At 38.1% G+C, this 14,242-nt stretch overlaps 1 protein-coding gene across 1 annotated transcript in view; it reads right to left on the bottom strand.

The window, feature by feature from the left end:
* Positions 1 to 4,269: 4,269 nt before the first annotated feature.
* Positions 4,270 to 14,242, bottom strand: part of atrnl1b (attractin-like 1b) — a 58,748-nt gene continuing 48,775 nt past the window's right edge. Inside the window, exons 27-29 of the mRNA XM_034860175.1 lie at positions 11,873 to 11,980; positions 5,771 to 5,885; positions 4,270 to 4,963 (exon numbers count right to left, since the gene is read on the bottom strand). Coding sequence (XP_034716066.1) covers positions 4,839 to 4,963; positions 5,771 to 5,885; positions 11,873 to 11,980 — 348 coding nt within the window. The 3' untranslated portion in view covers positions 4,270 to 4,838. The remainder of the gene's footprint in view (positions 4,964 to 5,770; positions 5,886 to 11,872; positions 11,981 to 14,242) is intronic.

The raw sequence follows: 14,242 nt of genomic DNA, 5'->3' as shown, positions 1-14,242 counted from the left end.
TAAACAATGTGCTATATTTGCCAAAAAAAATTAAATAATGTTTGGTACTGCCAATGTGTGTAGTTTTGTTATGGTTCATGTGTGCAGTAACATGAGACTTCGTAAGAAATAAATCGTGGCAGATTATCATGATATCAATGCTGAGCTAAAAAATGGTGTATTTTTCCCTGAATCGTTCATGGCTACCATATGGTCTACAGATTGATTTATGTTACGCCATTCGGGGGTTGAATTAAGTGCATTGTGACCATAGACTGTATAATATTAATATACAGTCTATATACAGTCTATGATTGTGACAAGTTACAGAAAAGTTCAAGGTCTCGCCGACTTTATGCAATTTCTCTCAGGAACATTTTTTAATGTTATTAGGGCAACAACAAAGGAAACTGAATTAGGTCCTATTTATAAGAAGAAGAAGGGGACACACATTGACATTGATACACATTGATTTGACTTTGTCACCAGAAGAGTAAAACAAAGATTACACAAAAGGATTTTATGAGTGTTTCGGTAGTAGTGATGTATAGAGCAAGATCAAGTTTAAAATCAGATATTAAAATTTAGATTTCAGCTTTGAATGATGAGGTCAAGTAATGATTGTATATCATTTAGGAGCTGTTGGCTAGAAATTATTATTTACATTGTCAGTAGGCTTAAGTAGAGTTAATATACAAATCAACATGTTGTAAAGCCAGACAGTAATGCCCATCAGGGTGGAACCAGATTGGACATCAGTTTGCCAACAGTGACTAAGGCAAAGCACAGCAGTCACTCTGAATATTTCGAGCACATCCCTCTACAGTACTTAGCAATGACCTCTGTTCACTCATCTGTCATTTTGGAAAATAACAGCCAGTCACGCTTTGGAACAGTCAGTAGCCTGTTTGGTCAAAATCAGATTTTAGTCCCATCCTGGATCTTTGTCAGACCCAGGGTCAATCAGCTGGCCCTGGCGCTCACATGCAACTATAACCATGAACAAACGTGTGTGTAAATGCATGTACAAGCAAAGAACTTTAAACCTTTTCAGTGACTACAATATAAAAATGTAGATAACACATACTGCATAGTGTGCAGCATTAGACATGTCTAAAGAGAACTGCCATCAGCTCTTCTTCACTTTGCTCTCGTGTTCCTCACATTGTCCAATAAAAAACCTCTGTCATGTTCTTTAGATTTTCTATTCATTTACACACAAATATGGTTTGGGATTCGTGTCGTTATCCTGATTTTACTTTCAGTGCAATCTTCTGCGCCTTTTTCTATGTAGCAATCAGGTTTGATTGTGCAATGTTTCATTTATTTATCATTTATTATCTACTATAGGACTGTATTGTCTGTACTATATATTGGCTGCTCCACAAATGGCAAAGATTGCACAGATTTTTTGAAGACATGTCTATTGTCAACATCACTAAAACAGCAGGGGAGAACTCATGGGAGGAATTCAGCACATCACAAGTAGGACTGGCAGCCACAAGCACTCACAAAATTGCAAAGCGCAACGGAGCCCTAAGACCACCTGTCACCTCCAGAGCTGTCACCTCTGTTTACCATGCTAGATATGCACACAGGACATGTAGATTGTCTTTCAGCAGACAATCTGAGGGGACGAGTTGAGGTCACAAAAGCCCTCTTTTCAAAGTGCATGCTTGGTACTTAGAAGAGAGTTAAAAGCAACACAAGTTGTTGACCATGCAGAACACAATCCCACTGAAATTACTGTTCTGAAAGGAACATTTTGTAAATATGAGTAGAAAATCTTCATAAAAGACACATACAACATATACATGTGCAATTTATATATACACAGTAGCACTTAATGGGTTCATTTTGTCAAGTTTCTTACCGTCCACCACATTATAATATACCCACACTCCTTTATGGAACTATGCTGGCTTTTCTCCCGCAGCTAATAAGTATATTGTAGAGTATAAATGAGGATTATCCAGAGTAGCTCTTTGGCTGGCTGCATTTCTTCTACATCCTTGTTCAAATGCACACCACTGACATTGAAGAGGGCGCACAAGCACTCTGAAAGGTGTTGGCACATTGAAGGACAAACCTCTTAACATCAGGCTGCTCTTTAAAAGAGTTTAATGGAGCATGTTTCTTTTCTTCACATTCAGCCGTGCAGGTGAAACTGACATAAATGTTGAGAACAGTTACAGGATAATTTTTTTTTTTTAATAATGTATTTCTATAATCAACATTCATTTTCATTTTCTTTCACTCTGTTTCTTGCATTTGTTTTTGCATGTTATGACTGCATGCCTGCAATATCAATGTTAAAATTAGCTAATCTGCATTTGGGTTTTGATTCATTCTGGTTGTCATCAGAACTGTCACAATACAGATTACATGATAAAATGCTTGAAAGGAGGGGTTAATTGTTTGTATCTTTTAATCCGTTTGTATTTTAATTTAGTCTTTTCAATTATGTAAAAAAAAACAATGTTTAGTTGGATCACTTTTAATAACAGTTTTATCAAAGTATCACCCAAGAAATCATTTGACTATATACTGTACATTTATACAAGTTACTGTGTAGAAAATATTTTTTCCAATCTTGCACAGGCACAAAATACACCAATATTCAGGTCTGGGTTTGAGTTTCTCTCACAGACACTTTCAGGGGGGATAATTATCTTTAGCTGAGGCAATCAACCCGTGTTGAACACCGGGCACCAGATCGCAATTACAAATTGTAGGTTTAAGCTTCAGAGACAAAAACACCAGACAGGCAGACACAAAAGCGTACAATTCAAAGTCTGTACTACAAGTACTGTATGTGAAAAGACTTCAAAAGCACAAAAGATTTTTAGGTCTGTTTTTTTTTAATTTTCTGGCATGTTGTCCATCTTTAAAATACACTAAAGATTACTGATATGCAGTTTATCATCTTTTTACATGGTACAGTGAGGCCCTGATTCCTGTGTAATGACACTGTTATAGGATTACTCTACAAACACAAAATAAAAAACACTAGCTGCATACTATCCTTATGAAATGCATCATAACGACAACTACTTTGCAACAAAAAGCCAAAAAGACAATGCCCGTTCAGATGCACAATTCAAAAGGAGTTGTCATTAAAACAACCGGTTAATCAACAATAAAATCAAGTTTAATGCTATTACACAGGAATCTGTTAAATATCAAAACAAAACTATCAACACAAATGCTCTTTTCACAAGTGTAGTAAAAGACGTACAATTTATCATATATATATATATATATATATATATATATATATATATTTATCATATATATATATATATATATATATATATATATATATATAATAGTAGCAGGTGACAAGTTCTAAAATAAATGATAATCTCTTGCCATTTTGTCATAAAAACCTGACAAACACGTGAAACCTCAAGAGATAAGACCGACGAAGACTCACATTTTTTCCAACAAGACACTGTACAGCTCAGGGTGGAAGTTGGGGCTAAAAATGGTCGACAGCTTTTAAAATTCTGCACATCAACGGGCCCCTCCTTCCATGGAAACATTATTAAAAAAAAGTAACTTGTACTCAAAGTTCGAAATAAAGTCATGGTGTCAGAGGGCTCCTAAAAAAACGTACAAAACAACTAGTTAGCAGCCAGAGGAGCATGATGTCCCTGGTCTAAGTTTATTAATCTTTTCACTACATAAATTCAAGGGCAACAGCAAGTTGCACCGCAAAATGACCCAATCACCAATTATGGTAACGAATTGACCAGAACGGTGGTGTAAATGGTGCTGCATTATGTAACTTCTTTAACAATGAGCACACTGATCAAAAATAAATCAGGATTTATGTAACAAATGAAACTTCCAATGTGCTAACTGAAATGGACTTTTCCATGCTTTAGTTTTGTGACGTTGGTGCCTCCTTCAGTTTTGCGGTCTTCACCTTCATGCAGCCGCTGCTAGTGAATGCAGTCTCATGTCTCAGCAGCATTTGTACATGTATTCCACAGAAAATACAGACGTAAGCTTCAGCTGGGTGGATGATATACATATGTACAACGATCATTAATGGAAATTGGCTTGACGAAAATACATTGTCGAAACCCTATCATGTGGTTACCGGGTGTTAAAGAGAGTGCTAGCCTAGCGCATAGCTTCCCCCACCAAAAGGCAGAATGATATCAGTCCATACAGCAAAGGCTTCGCAGAAGAACTAAATACTTCAGCACCATGTAATACCACTTGTTGGCAAGCAAAAGAAACACAGGCAGCATATGTTGGATATCTACCAGCTATTTCTTAAATCATCTCTTATATTTCCAACTTGATGTGATCAATTGAACGTTGATACCCTAAGGTACAGACACCTTTGCTTTTCCCTCATGCTGAGCAAATGGACGATGAGACGTCACAAAATGGTCCCGACCAAAGGTCCAATACAATAGGTGCAGGTCCCCTTCATTAAATCAGTCTCTGATGTCACTGATCAGGCGGGTTCCCTCTTAGCGCAGACAACACGCAGCCGCGGTTTTGCCGTGATAACTGCCCAAGCGGAAGGGAAGTGGCGATTTTGGGCCCAGTAGGTGGAGGAAAGGTTGTTTCAGAGATTGGAGAAAGAGTCATGTGACCAGAGGTTGACGTGTGCAGATTAGAGCAAAGGGACAGGAAAGGTAAGCAAGGTTGTGCTCTTGTGGACTCTGCAATTTTCAGTGGACACTCGGTGGTGGAGTGGTAGCAGCCAAATGTAATCTTCTACATGTAACAATGTCTTTTTCTGTGGAAAGGCCTCCAACTGGGACCTGCACCATACTGAAACAATATGACCTCAGATGGTGTAAAAGGGGGACCTAACAGGACTGACAGGTAGAGAATCAGACACAGGTGCCTTGGTGTGCTGGAAACAGGGCTTTTCGGTTCTTTAAACCCTGGGATTTGTCCTTAAAATCTGTTGGTTTCTGCTGTGAAATGTCTATCAGCGCACTGGCAACGATGAGTCCTAAAGACGGAAAACAGCAAGAAAATTGTAAGGGGGGTGAAAAACAGGCAATTTCAACACATTTTTCTTTGTTCAGGAAGAAGAATTACAGATATGTGTATAACATTTAAAACACCAAATTTTATGTAGAATTTTATTGCAACTTCCAAGAGCAAAACTATATAGTTTTTCTGTGGGAATTGGAACCATTTTTTCAGTAGTACATTTGACATTTGCTGTACGTGACTATCTATATTCTGTGTATTTCTGATGGCTGTTTGTGATGTTTGAAATGATTTATTTGTGTATAGGTTGCCTGCTCACTCTAAAAATACAATATATTTACAACCCCGAGAGACTTATGGACCACTGAAGCACGCTAAACGTGCATGCGTGGAAATGCATGTCTTATACATACACGACATAGGCTGAGTGAAAGGTTTACAAAGTAGCAAAATCCCTGGCCATGAGGATGAGAGGAATAGAGATTGTGCTTAATGTTATGTGCAGTAATATGTACCTGCCTTTGACCGGGCAACATGTTCATGTTTAGTGCAATAATTAATTGAGACGCCATTGGCATTGTCAACGTAACAGGTGCAACAGAAACCTAATTAACATTTATTAGAATTAAGCAGAGTATGGTGAGCCTCACGGCTGTAAAAGAACACTTTTATTGTATTGTCAACGTAACAGGTGCAACACAAACTTGATTAACATTTATTAGAATTAAGCAGAGTATGGTGAGCCTCACGGCTGTAAAAGAACCTTTTTTATTGTTTTGTTTTACTGCACTTCACCATATATTTATACACACTCAATTGTTACCTGACTGTCCTGGGGGAGGTAAGTCTGAGAGCCCAGAGGGCAGACGCATGAGGACGGTCAACACAGCAGCTTTCCCTCCTGAACACGGCTCAATCGCTACAGGTTTAGGTGCACCCTGACAAGAGAGACACAGCAAGAACAAAAAAATGACACATTTATAGACAATTTCAAGACGACTAGGAAAGAAATCTTTCCAATGTTCAGTGGTTTATTTGGATTTTACGGTAGAAATAATTTGCTTTTGTCGGCTGCACAGACATCAATAATAGGGATTCCAGATGAGGTGGGACAGACAGGACGCATGATAAGAGTATTTATTGACTTGATTGGTACAAGAACCCAGGATCTCTTTACCAACCCATGTTAAATCAAAGTGATGTGACAGTCCCACTAGGAAAGCTCGACCAGCAGACCAACAGTCAGTAATAATAGCTGCTGAAGTTGGTCACAAAACAAAAACACTGTGTGTGTGTGTGTGTGTGTGTGTGTGTGTGTGTGTGTGTGTGTGTGTGTGTGTGTGTGTGTGTGTGTGTGTCACAGTCCACCTGCTGAGGCAATGACCTCCCCTCTCAGTTAATGGCCAAAACTGCTTGTCGCAAGTGTGAAAAACATGCCATCCTGATAATAAATGTCAAGGGTTTCACAGTAAGTTTTGGATGAGGGGATAGAAAATGAGCAATAATAACATGTCTGAATAGAATAGACGTTTCTCTCAGTATGACTGGCTGAATTTAAAATGGGAGGCAAGAGAGCCGGAAGAGGCAAAATGGTAGAAAAACAGGGGTGTTTTCTGAGGGAGGGAATCAGGAGTGGGATGTGCTCATTTGAAGAAACATATTCCACTGAAATTTGGTGTACTTCACCCTGTGCAAAGCACCAGAAAGAAAAAAAATATAAATAAACAGTGTGTTGTAAGTGTATGTGATACATTCAAAAGTTCCATGCAAATTTGGAGTCTATTAACTTAAAGTATGTGCAATCTTGTTTTGGATAAAGCATGCAGTGTAATTTCCCAATTCGCCAATTCAAAGGCCATAGTTCACAACTAAAATATGTTTCTTTATTACTTGGTGCCATTGGTGTTTAACGCCATTTTACATGTGGAACGTCATAACACAAACAGTATGAATAAACATTTTGCAGCACACAACGGAGAGGAAGAGAACGTTTGGAGCAAATTTGAAAAAGTCGTAAAAAGATAAATTGAAAGAAACTATTGGAAGTTGTGAGGGGAACTGGATTCGTCCTTCATCAGAAGAGAAACCTCTTTGCAGAAATAATTTGCCGAGGTTATGAATGCTGTCCACAATGGCCTGCGTTATTTTCCATTTGCCTGTACTACTAATCAGCTGGAACTAACACAGAGGGACAGAAAGATGAGGAGAATGGAGAGCAGGACAAAAGGTGAGCCAAAGTAGAAAAATAAAGTACATCAAATGTGACAGACACAAACTCTAATTGTTAATCAGTTGTTAAACTGTTCTAAGAAGCCCGACGTTTATAACGTTTTAACTCAGGCCATAAAACTTGATAAGTGCACATTCTACAAGGCCTGATTTCAAACATCTACCCTATCACCGTTTGTTTCATTAGTTTCAAGCAAGTACAACCTAGATGCATGCATTAGTCTTGTTGCCTCTTACGTATGATTATACTCCATGTAATGCTCTGAAGGACTTAAAACCTTCACAGGCACCATATGAACGTGAACATAAGGAGGCCAAACTTCAATTTTAAACACAAGGAGTCATACTGCACATAAGAGTTTTTGCATTACAGGCAGGCTAGGTACTGACATACATTGTATATATGCATCGTTACTCAACCCAATTAGGCCACATCATCAGAATAAATTCTCATGCATCTTTTCAGATACATTCATGATCGAGAGAGGCCCATATTAGATTTACAACTGACGCACAAGGCCAATTAATTTTCAAGCCATCTCATGACCATTCAAGTTATTCTGCTAATGAATAGCTGCAATATGTAAGTCATATTCATGCAAGGGAACCTTTAAGGCAGATTCCACTGCAAGCTCTACTTACATGGACCGTTGGGTGAAACCTCACTACAGCTGTTCCAAACAAATCCCTAACACCGAGACGTAATTTTTGCAACATTCTGGTAACAGAAGCTGCTGCACTGTATGTCTCAATCTTTACATTCATTTTTGAAGGCTACAGATGAGTGCGGTTTGCATTAGAGGGGGCATTTGTTTACACATCCTTTCAGCACTGCCATTCCACACAGAACTGTAGATCCTTTGATTGTACATTTTAATAATGCAGGATTGCCACCATCACCTCATGTTTGGCTCTGTTTTTCGGAACATATTTCTTAATTTACAGATCATGCACAAAGTTGTTAACATCTCTAGTATTAGTATTAATATAAATATTGGTACTATTATTGGTGGAGCTATAATTGCTCGTAACCTAGTGCTGTCTATTCCTTGGAGTGTGCAATTACAACAAACATTACAATGTTTGTTGTGCATTTTTTGGGAACTAGACTGGACTGCACAAGTACCGTCACACCAACGCTGTGATTTCTGCCATTAAAGCATAAAAAGCACCTTTTTGTTTGCGTGAAAGGCAGCAAAAATAGCCAAGTTAAACAATGTCCTTCCGTCTTCTATTAACCTGGGATAATAGAAATCTTTTTAAAATGCAGAGGAAAATAAAAAACATCAATAAATCATTTAATTCCAATCATTGCTTTTTAATCAAAGCTTTTTAAAATTGCTGTCTCCATTTTCATATTTTCCAAAGAAGGTTTACACAGCCTGCAACTCTACTATGCATTAATCAAGCTTTATTACCGGCATTCATAATCTCTCTCACACACACACACACACACACACACACACACACACACACACACACACACACACACACACACACACACACACACACACACACACACACACACACACACACACACACACACACACACACACACACACACACACACACACACACACACACACAGTATCTGCTTTCTTTTCCCCTGCTGACAGGTGCAATCCATCTCACTAGCTGTCCGTTAGTGCTTCCATATGTTGAATGCCGGCCATAGTGAATAGAGACATCTGTGACATTGAGGCATTGGCCTGCAGTGTTTGGGCTCTGATTGGCTCGATGTCCAACAGCTGCTGACATCTTGGTCACTAAAAGCATTGTCCATCTCTTGGGGTTTAAACCAACCAAAAATAGAGGAAATGGGCACAGGGGCTGTTGTGACTTGCTCTGGGGACCCGCTGCAAAGATTTAGTGAAAGACAGCTAGTAATAACTAATGCAGTGAGATCAGTGCGGACAGTACAATTGGAAAAAAGGATCTTAAATGTTGTTGTGTGTTGGAATGGGTGTGAGGGGTCGTTTTGGTACTGCAGCTCCTCTGGATCTTGTTTCCTGTGCAAGCTGCATCATCTATGATGATTCTGTGTCTGTAGACAGCCCAGGGTCTACAAATGGCAACAAAAACAAAATGTGCCCACCTGCACCACAAAGCATTCACAACAGTGTTCCAGCATTCCAGCCAATAACCAACAAAAAGGATGGGGGGGATTGCTTAGAGCACCTTTAAAGTAAAAACAGAGCTGGTGAAACAAATAGAATATCAGTGGTGCTAGCGTGACATCAGTGTCCTCTTTGACACCAACAAATATTTTCAATAGCTAAGTGGTGCCAGATGCTGACCAATTAACCTTTATAAAAGAGAATTAGACTGGTTTCATGCTTTCACCCTCAGCTGGAGCCAAGGCAAGTAATGGAGCTGTATGTGGTCCAACATGTGCATCTGCACATTTGAAACCGTATAGATTGGATTTTTCTGGGGTGAATCCAAAATACACCGACACATTGAAAAAGCTGTCAAAAGCTATGTTGTTTTATGGCCGAATAGGACTCTGTGTTTCTATACAGTACAAATATATCAGTTATATAGAAATAACTCCTTAATGCAAATCATCTTAACAGCTGGAAACTTCAAATAAAATAAAATCAGATTTTTTTTTGTAAGTACATATTGGTTTCTGTATATAATGTTTGTTTATTTCATATTAATTGTAAGTGTTACTCGGGAATACTAGTTATAAAGTATAGTAGTAAACGATCGCAAATGCTGCAGCAACTACATGACCTCTGAAAACCACTTTTCACTTTTTATATTTTCAACAGAGAAATTAGTGTATTGCTTTTTTTCCATGCAAGGAATGCTTTGTGACCTTTGAGGAAGTATATAAGGTATTTGTGTTCTATGTGGCTACTGGATACATCTGGATTTAACACCTTGCCTACGGTAATGCTGGCGTCACACATGGTTGAATGTCATTTGAGAACATTTCTGAGCCACTAGAAGCTGCTGAAACATTTGGCATGCAAATGATTAACCAAGCAACACTTAATTAAGAGCTGCTTGGCAAATTAGATGTGTGTTTACCATTAAGGCTGTCACCATAAGATGTGTTTTTAAAAACACATTTAGGCAATGTACTGGGCAGGAAAACAGCTTGCTTGTAAAGTTGTATGCTGAATTTAAAGTGTACTTTATGTCTTAGGCACTACTGAAAAGCATTTGGCATACAAACTGTGAATTAATTTAGTACACAAGCATGTAAAGCAGGGTTCTCGTGTGTTTTTCTGAAACAAAACTATTGTAACTTCCATGAAGGCTGTACGGACATCTAAGTTAAATTGAAAGTCAAGTGCTTAAAAGGTTCAATCTGCATCTTGAAAGAGTCAAGAAACAGAAGCCAGCAGATTGTTTTTACAGTAATCATTTCCAAAACAGCTTTGGATATTGTTTACAGCAATACTCTCCAGTGGATGCAAAGTCTCTGCCTCAATGCGTTCTATAACACTGTTTTGGGATTTTGTGCAATACTGGAATAAATGATTAAATGACCCACTGACACACACATCTCACTGACACTTCTTTAATTAACATTTTACCTAAATAAAATGCAAAGCAGTGGTTTCTAAAACCATTCAGACTACCTTACTGCTTTAACAGCACAACTCCCAAAGTGCTCTCAGAAAGCTAAAAAGCATTGTTATTCTCCTCTTTTTCTCTTTACATTGCCCTTCACAACACCATAATGCACACTGAGTACCACTCAGTAATATACATTAATAGCTAATGTAGTGCCTCTTTCCTAGTTGCCACTGTGATTTTATTTCTCTCAGCAGCAGATGACACAGAGGTAGCTCTGGCTGAGGAAACACTGTCGGTCCTCCAATGTCAATTTGTGGATGTAGCTACCCATATTGTTTTTAAGCTAAGCTTTTATCCCATGTGTCATAGAGCCCTACACTGTGCTTTACGTCGGACTTCTTCTCTACTTTCTATTTGTCTGGAAGGTATTCACATTGTAGGAATAAATAGGTGAAGTAGCAACTGTACAGAACATTTCCGATGTGCAAAAGCACGTGAGCATGCAGGGTATATTGACATATTAATCAAAATCTGAGTGCAGTGTGTTCCCAATGAACAACCCTGGAGAACAAATCAAGCAAAATTAAAACATGCACACTGAAGAACAACAACAACAAAATAAAACCATTCCGAAGTCATATGTTTAATGTTAGAGCAATCCCTTTCAAATTCAGTGATGCTTTTCAAACTAACAACCATCTTTTTCTTTGCAAGAAGATTAAAACGATCATAAAATCCATATTTTTCTTTTTTAACTTTTGAAAAATCTATAAAAGATCTTTTGAATAATTGGCATCGTGACATCACTTTGTATAAAACATTGATTGAAAAATGCCCTGACTGGAGAGGACAATTCATATATATAAAGAAGAGGGGCATGGGGGAAAAGGACCATCACTGGCAGATTTCTTATTGATGTGGGGAGCAGATAAAGGCTGACATCTTGTGAGTGGAGCACATGAGCTGGCTGAGCACAATAAGGTCCAATGATTTGGCAACACACAACCACTGTATGTGTGTCAGTAGAAACAAATTTTAAATCTAAGATCGGTTGTAACGGATGTGGAAAGAGGACTTGTTGGTGCCTGTCAGGACTCACAATAATCAAAATTGTGTAATGATTGCGCGTGTGCGTGCATTTGTGTAAACAAGCAGGACTCACTTCAACCACAGGTTGCAACAGTTGCGTTTCCTCTCCCCTGGCGTCCAGTGCGAGCGCAACTGAGGCAAATGGACGACTGGCCATCTGCTGACGCTCTCTCATCAGTTGCTGTAAAATCAGACAAAGATGACAGATAAGCATGAACATAGACCGTAGTCTTATCAAACAGATGAAATAATAATATATGAATACGTAATAGTGCATACATTATTTACATGTAATATACATCATAAATATAAAAACCCTCAAAACATTACATTTCTAATGAAGTCCATTCATAAATGAGGTACCAAATTATTCCAAACCATATTTTGAATATGATGCAAACCACATAGGAACAGCCTTGAACCTAGACAATCTAATTTTAAATTAGTATAAAAACTTAGAACTCTCAACTTACTCTTGGATATTTAATTTATTGATCTTATTAACACACACACACACACACACAGTACACACACACAGTACACACACACACACACACACACACACACACACACACACACACACACCACAACATCTCCAGATTCTCTCTGCACAGAAATGCAGTTTAGTTTACGGCCTCAGAGTGACACCTTTTCTATTGCTTAGACTGAACAGAAAATAGCTTCACTTGTTCCCCACTAATCAATATTGTAAAACAACTAGCGCCATACTTTCATCAGCAATGCCGTGTCTGATCAATATCTACACAGGCCACCATTTTAGCACCAAGGACATCACTGATTGCTATTGGATTTGTGATGAGCTTAAGTGTGCTGCATTGGATTCTAATTGTACTTCAGATTACTAAGCACATTAAGCGGTTGTGATGATCGGCATCATCATGTGCCCTTCTCATACAAAAGTAATAATAATCCACATTATCTAGTAGACATGTAGAAAATAATTTGCTGGATGTTCTGGGTTCTGTAACATTCTACATGATATGTATGAGAAGAAGTTTAAAACTAAGTAGAAAAAGTAGTTTAAAACTAAGCAGAAATGATAAACACAAAAAGACAGCATCTGTCCACCCATAGTTTAGCAACTGTAACTAAACACAGCAAACATGTAACCCTTTGGATTTCTCCACATGCCGAAGCTGTGTGCGTGCAGTTGTACTGTTGCTTGCTCTGGAGGAAACTACTAGAACTGTTGGGCCCTTGTAAATTCTGGAGTGGGATCTATCTGTATAGTGTCTTGAGATAACTCTTGTTATGAATTGATACTATAAATAAAATTGAATTGAATTGTACAAAGAATGATATTTGCTATTTAAATTGTTAATTGTTAAGTGGGTCATATTTTCTTTTCTTTGGCTTTTCAAAACCCCTCAAAAAAACAGCACAGAAAAGTGTAAGAAATACAGCGTCTGTCTGCTCAACGTAATCTGCCAATGTTAGCGTGTCTCGCTAACAAGCTCACTACCAAGGCCAAGGAGCAATTTATTAGCTAACTACATTTTTCTTATCATACTTGTAATACAAGAACTAACTACCTCAACACTAGAATCCAATTACTTTGCATGTTATCTTTAGCGTCAGTCGATCATCATGTTATCATGTATATTATGTATATCAAATGCTTGTTTTAAAATTTGTCAGACGGCGATTTTAAATAGTCAGTCGGGGATGATGTTTTAAACTCATCTGGAACTAATAATAGCTTAAGAAGCTTGCTAGACACAGCTGATAAAATCTGCCAGCAACAGTTGACATTTCAGCTAAAAGGGCGATGAATCAGCTAGAAATAAGAAGACTGCTTTTATCTATTGCAGTCTAAAATCAAGGAGCCATTGTTTAAAAAAAGACGTATGGGGTAAATACGTCTCTGTAATCATTGTAAACTGCATGTGTGCCATGTGGGTAACTAAGGAGACATGATACAAATCCAAGTATTCATTTTTCTGCCCAATTCTTCAGCTAAAACTTGAGAAGAAGGAGGAAATCTATTCAAGCAGACAGTCAATGCAAATACATTCATTATACACAACACAGCACAAGATCCATCTCTCCTATACTGTAACCATGAATCATCGAAAAAGAAGAAAAACAGACAAAACATCTGGGGTTATAGTTTGTTTTTAAAAAAAACTAAAAATGGCAGATGGAACAAAGGACAATCAGTATCTATTAGTGCTACCTTTGGGGAGACAAAACCTCCGCCTTAATGGAAGCATCTGGAACATGTAAAGGGTGTTGAGGGTCCAAAGTGCACTGCACAGCTTGATGTTTTTCCAGTTTGTTCCTATTTTAAGAGACTACGGCTGAAAAAACAGCAAATAATAAAAAAGAAGCCTGACCTCAATAAAAAAAAAAAAAACGTACCACCTTGCTTCAAAAGAACAACCGTAGGACAGTGCCCAAATACTTCTATTGCTGCATTGTT

Source organism: Etheostoma cragini, chromosome 21 (assembly GCF_013103735.1).
Source record: "Etheostoma cragini isolate CJK2018 chromosome 21, CSU_Ecrag_1.0, whole genome shotgun sequence".
Taxonomy (NCBI): Eukaryota; Metazoa; Chordata; class Actinopteri; order Perciformes; family Percidae; genus Etheostoma; species Etheostoma cragini.
The sequence above is the reverse complement of the archived record's forward strand: the minus strand, read 5'-3'. Positions and strand labels throughout refer to the sequence as shown.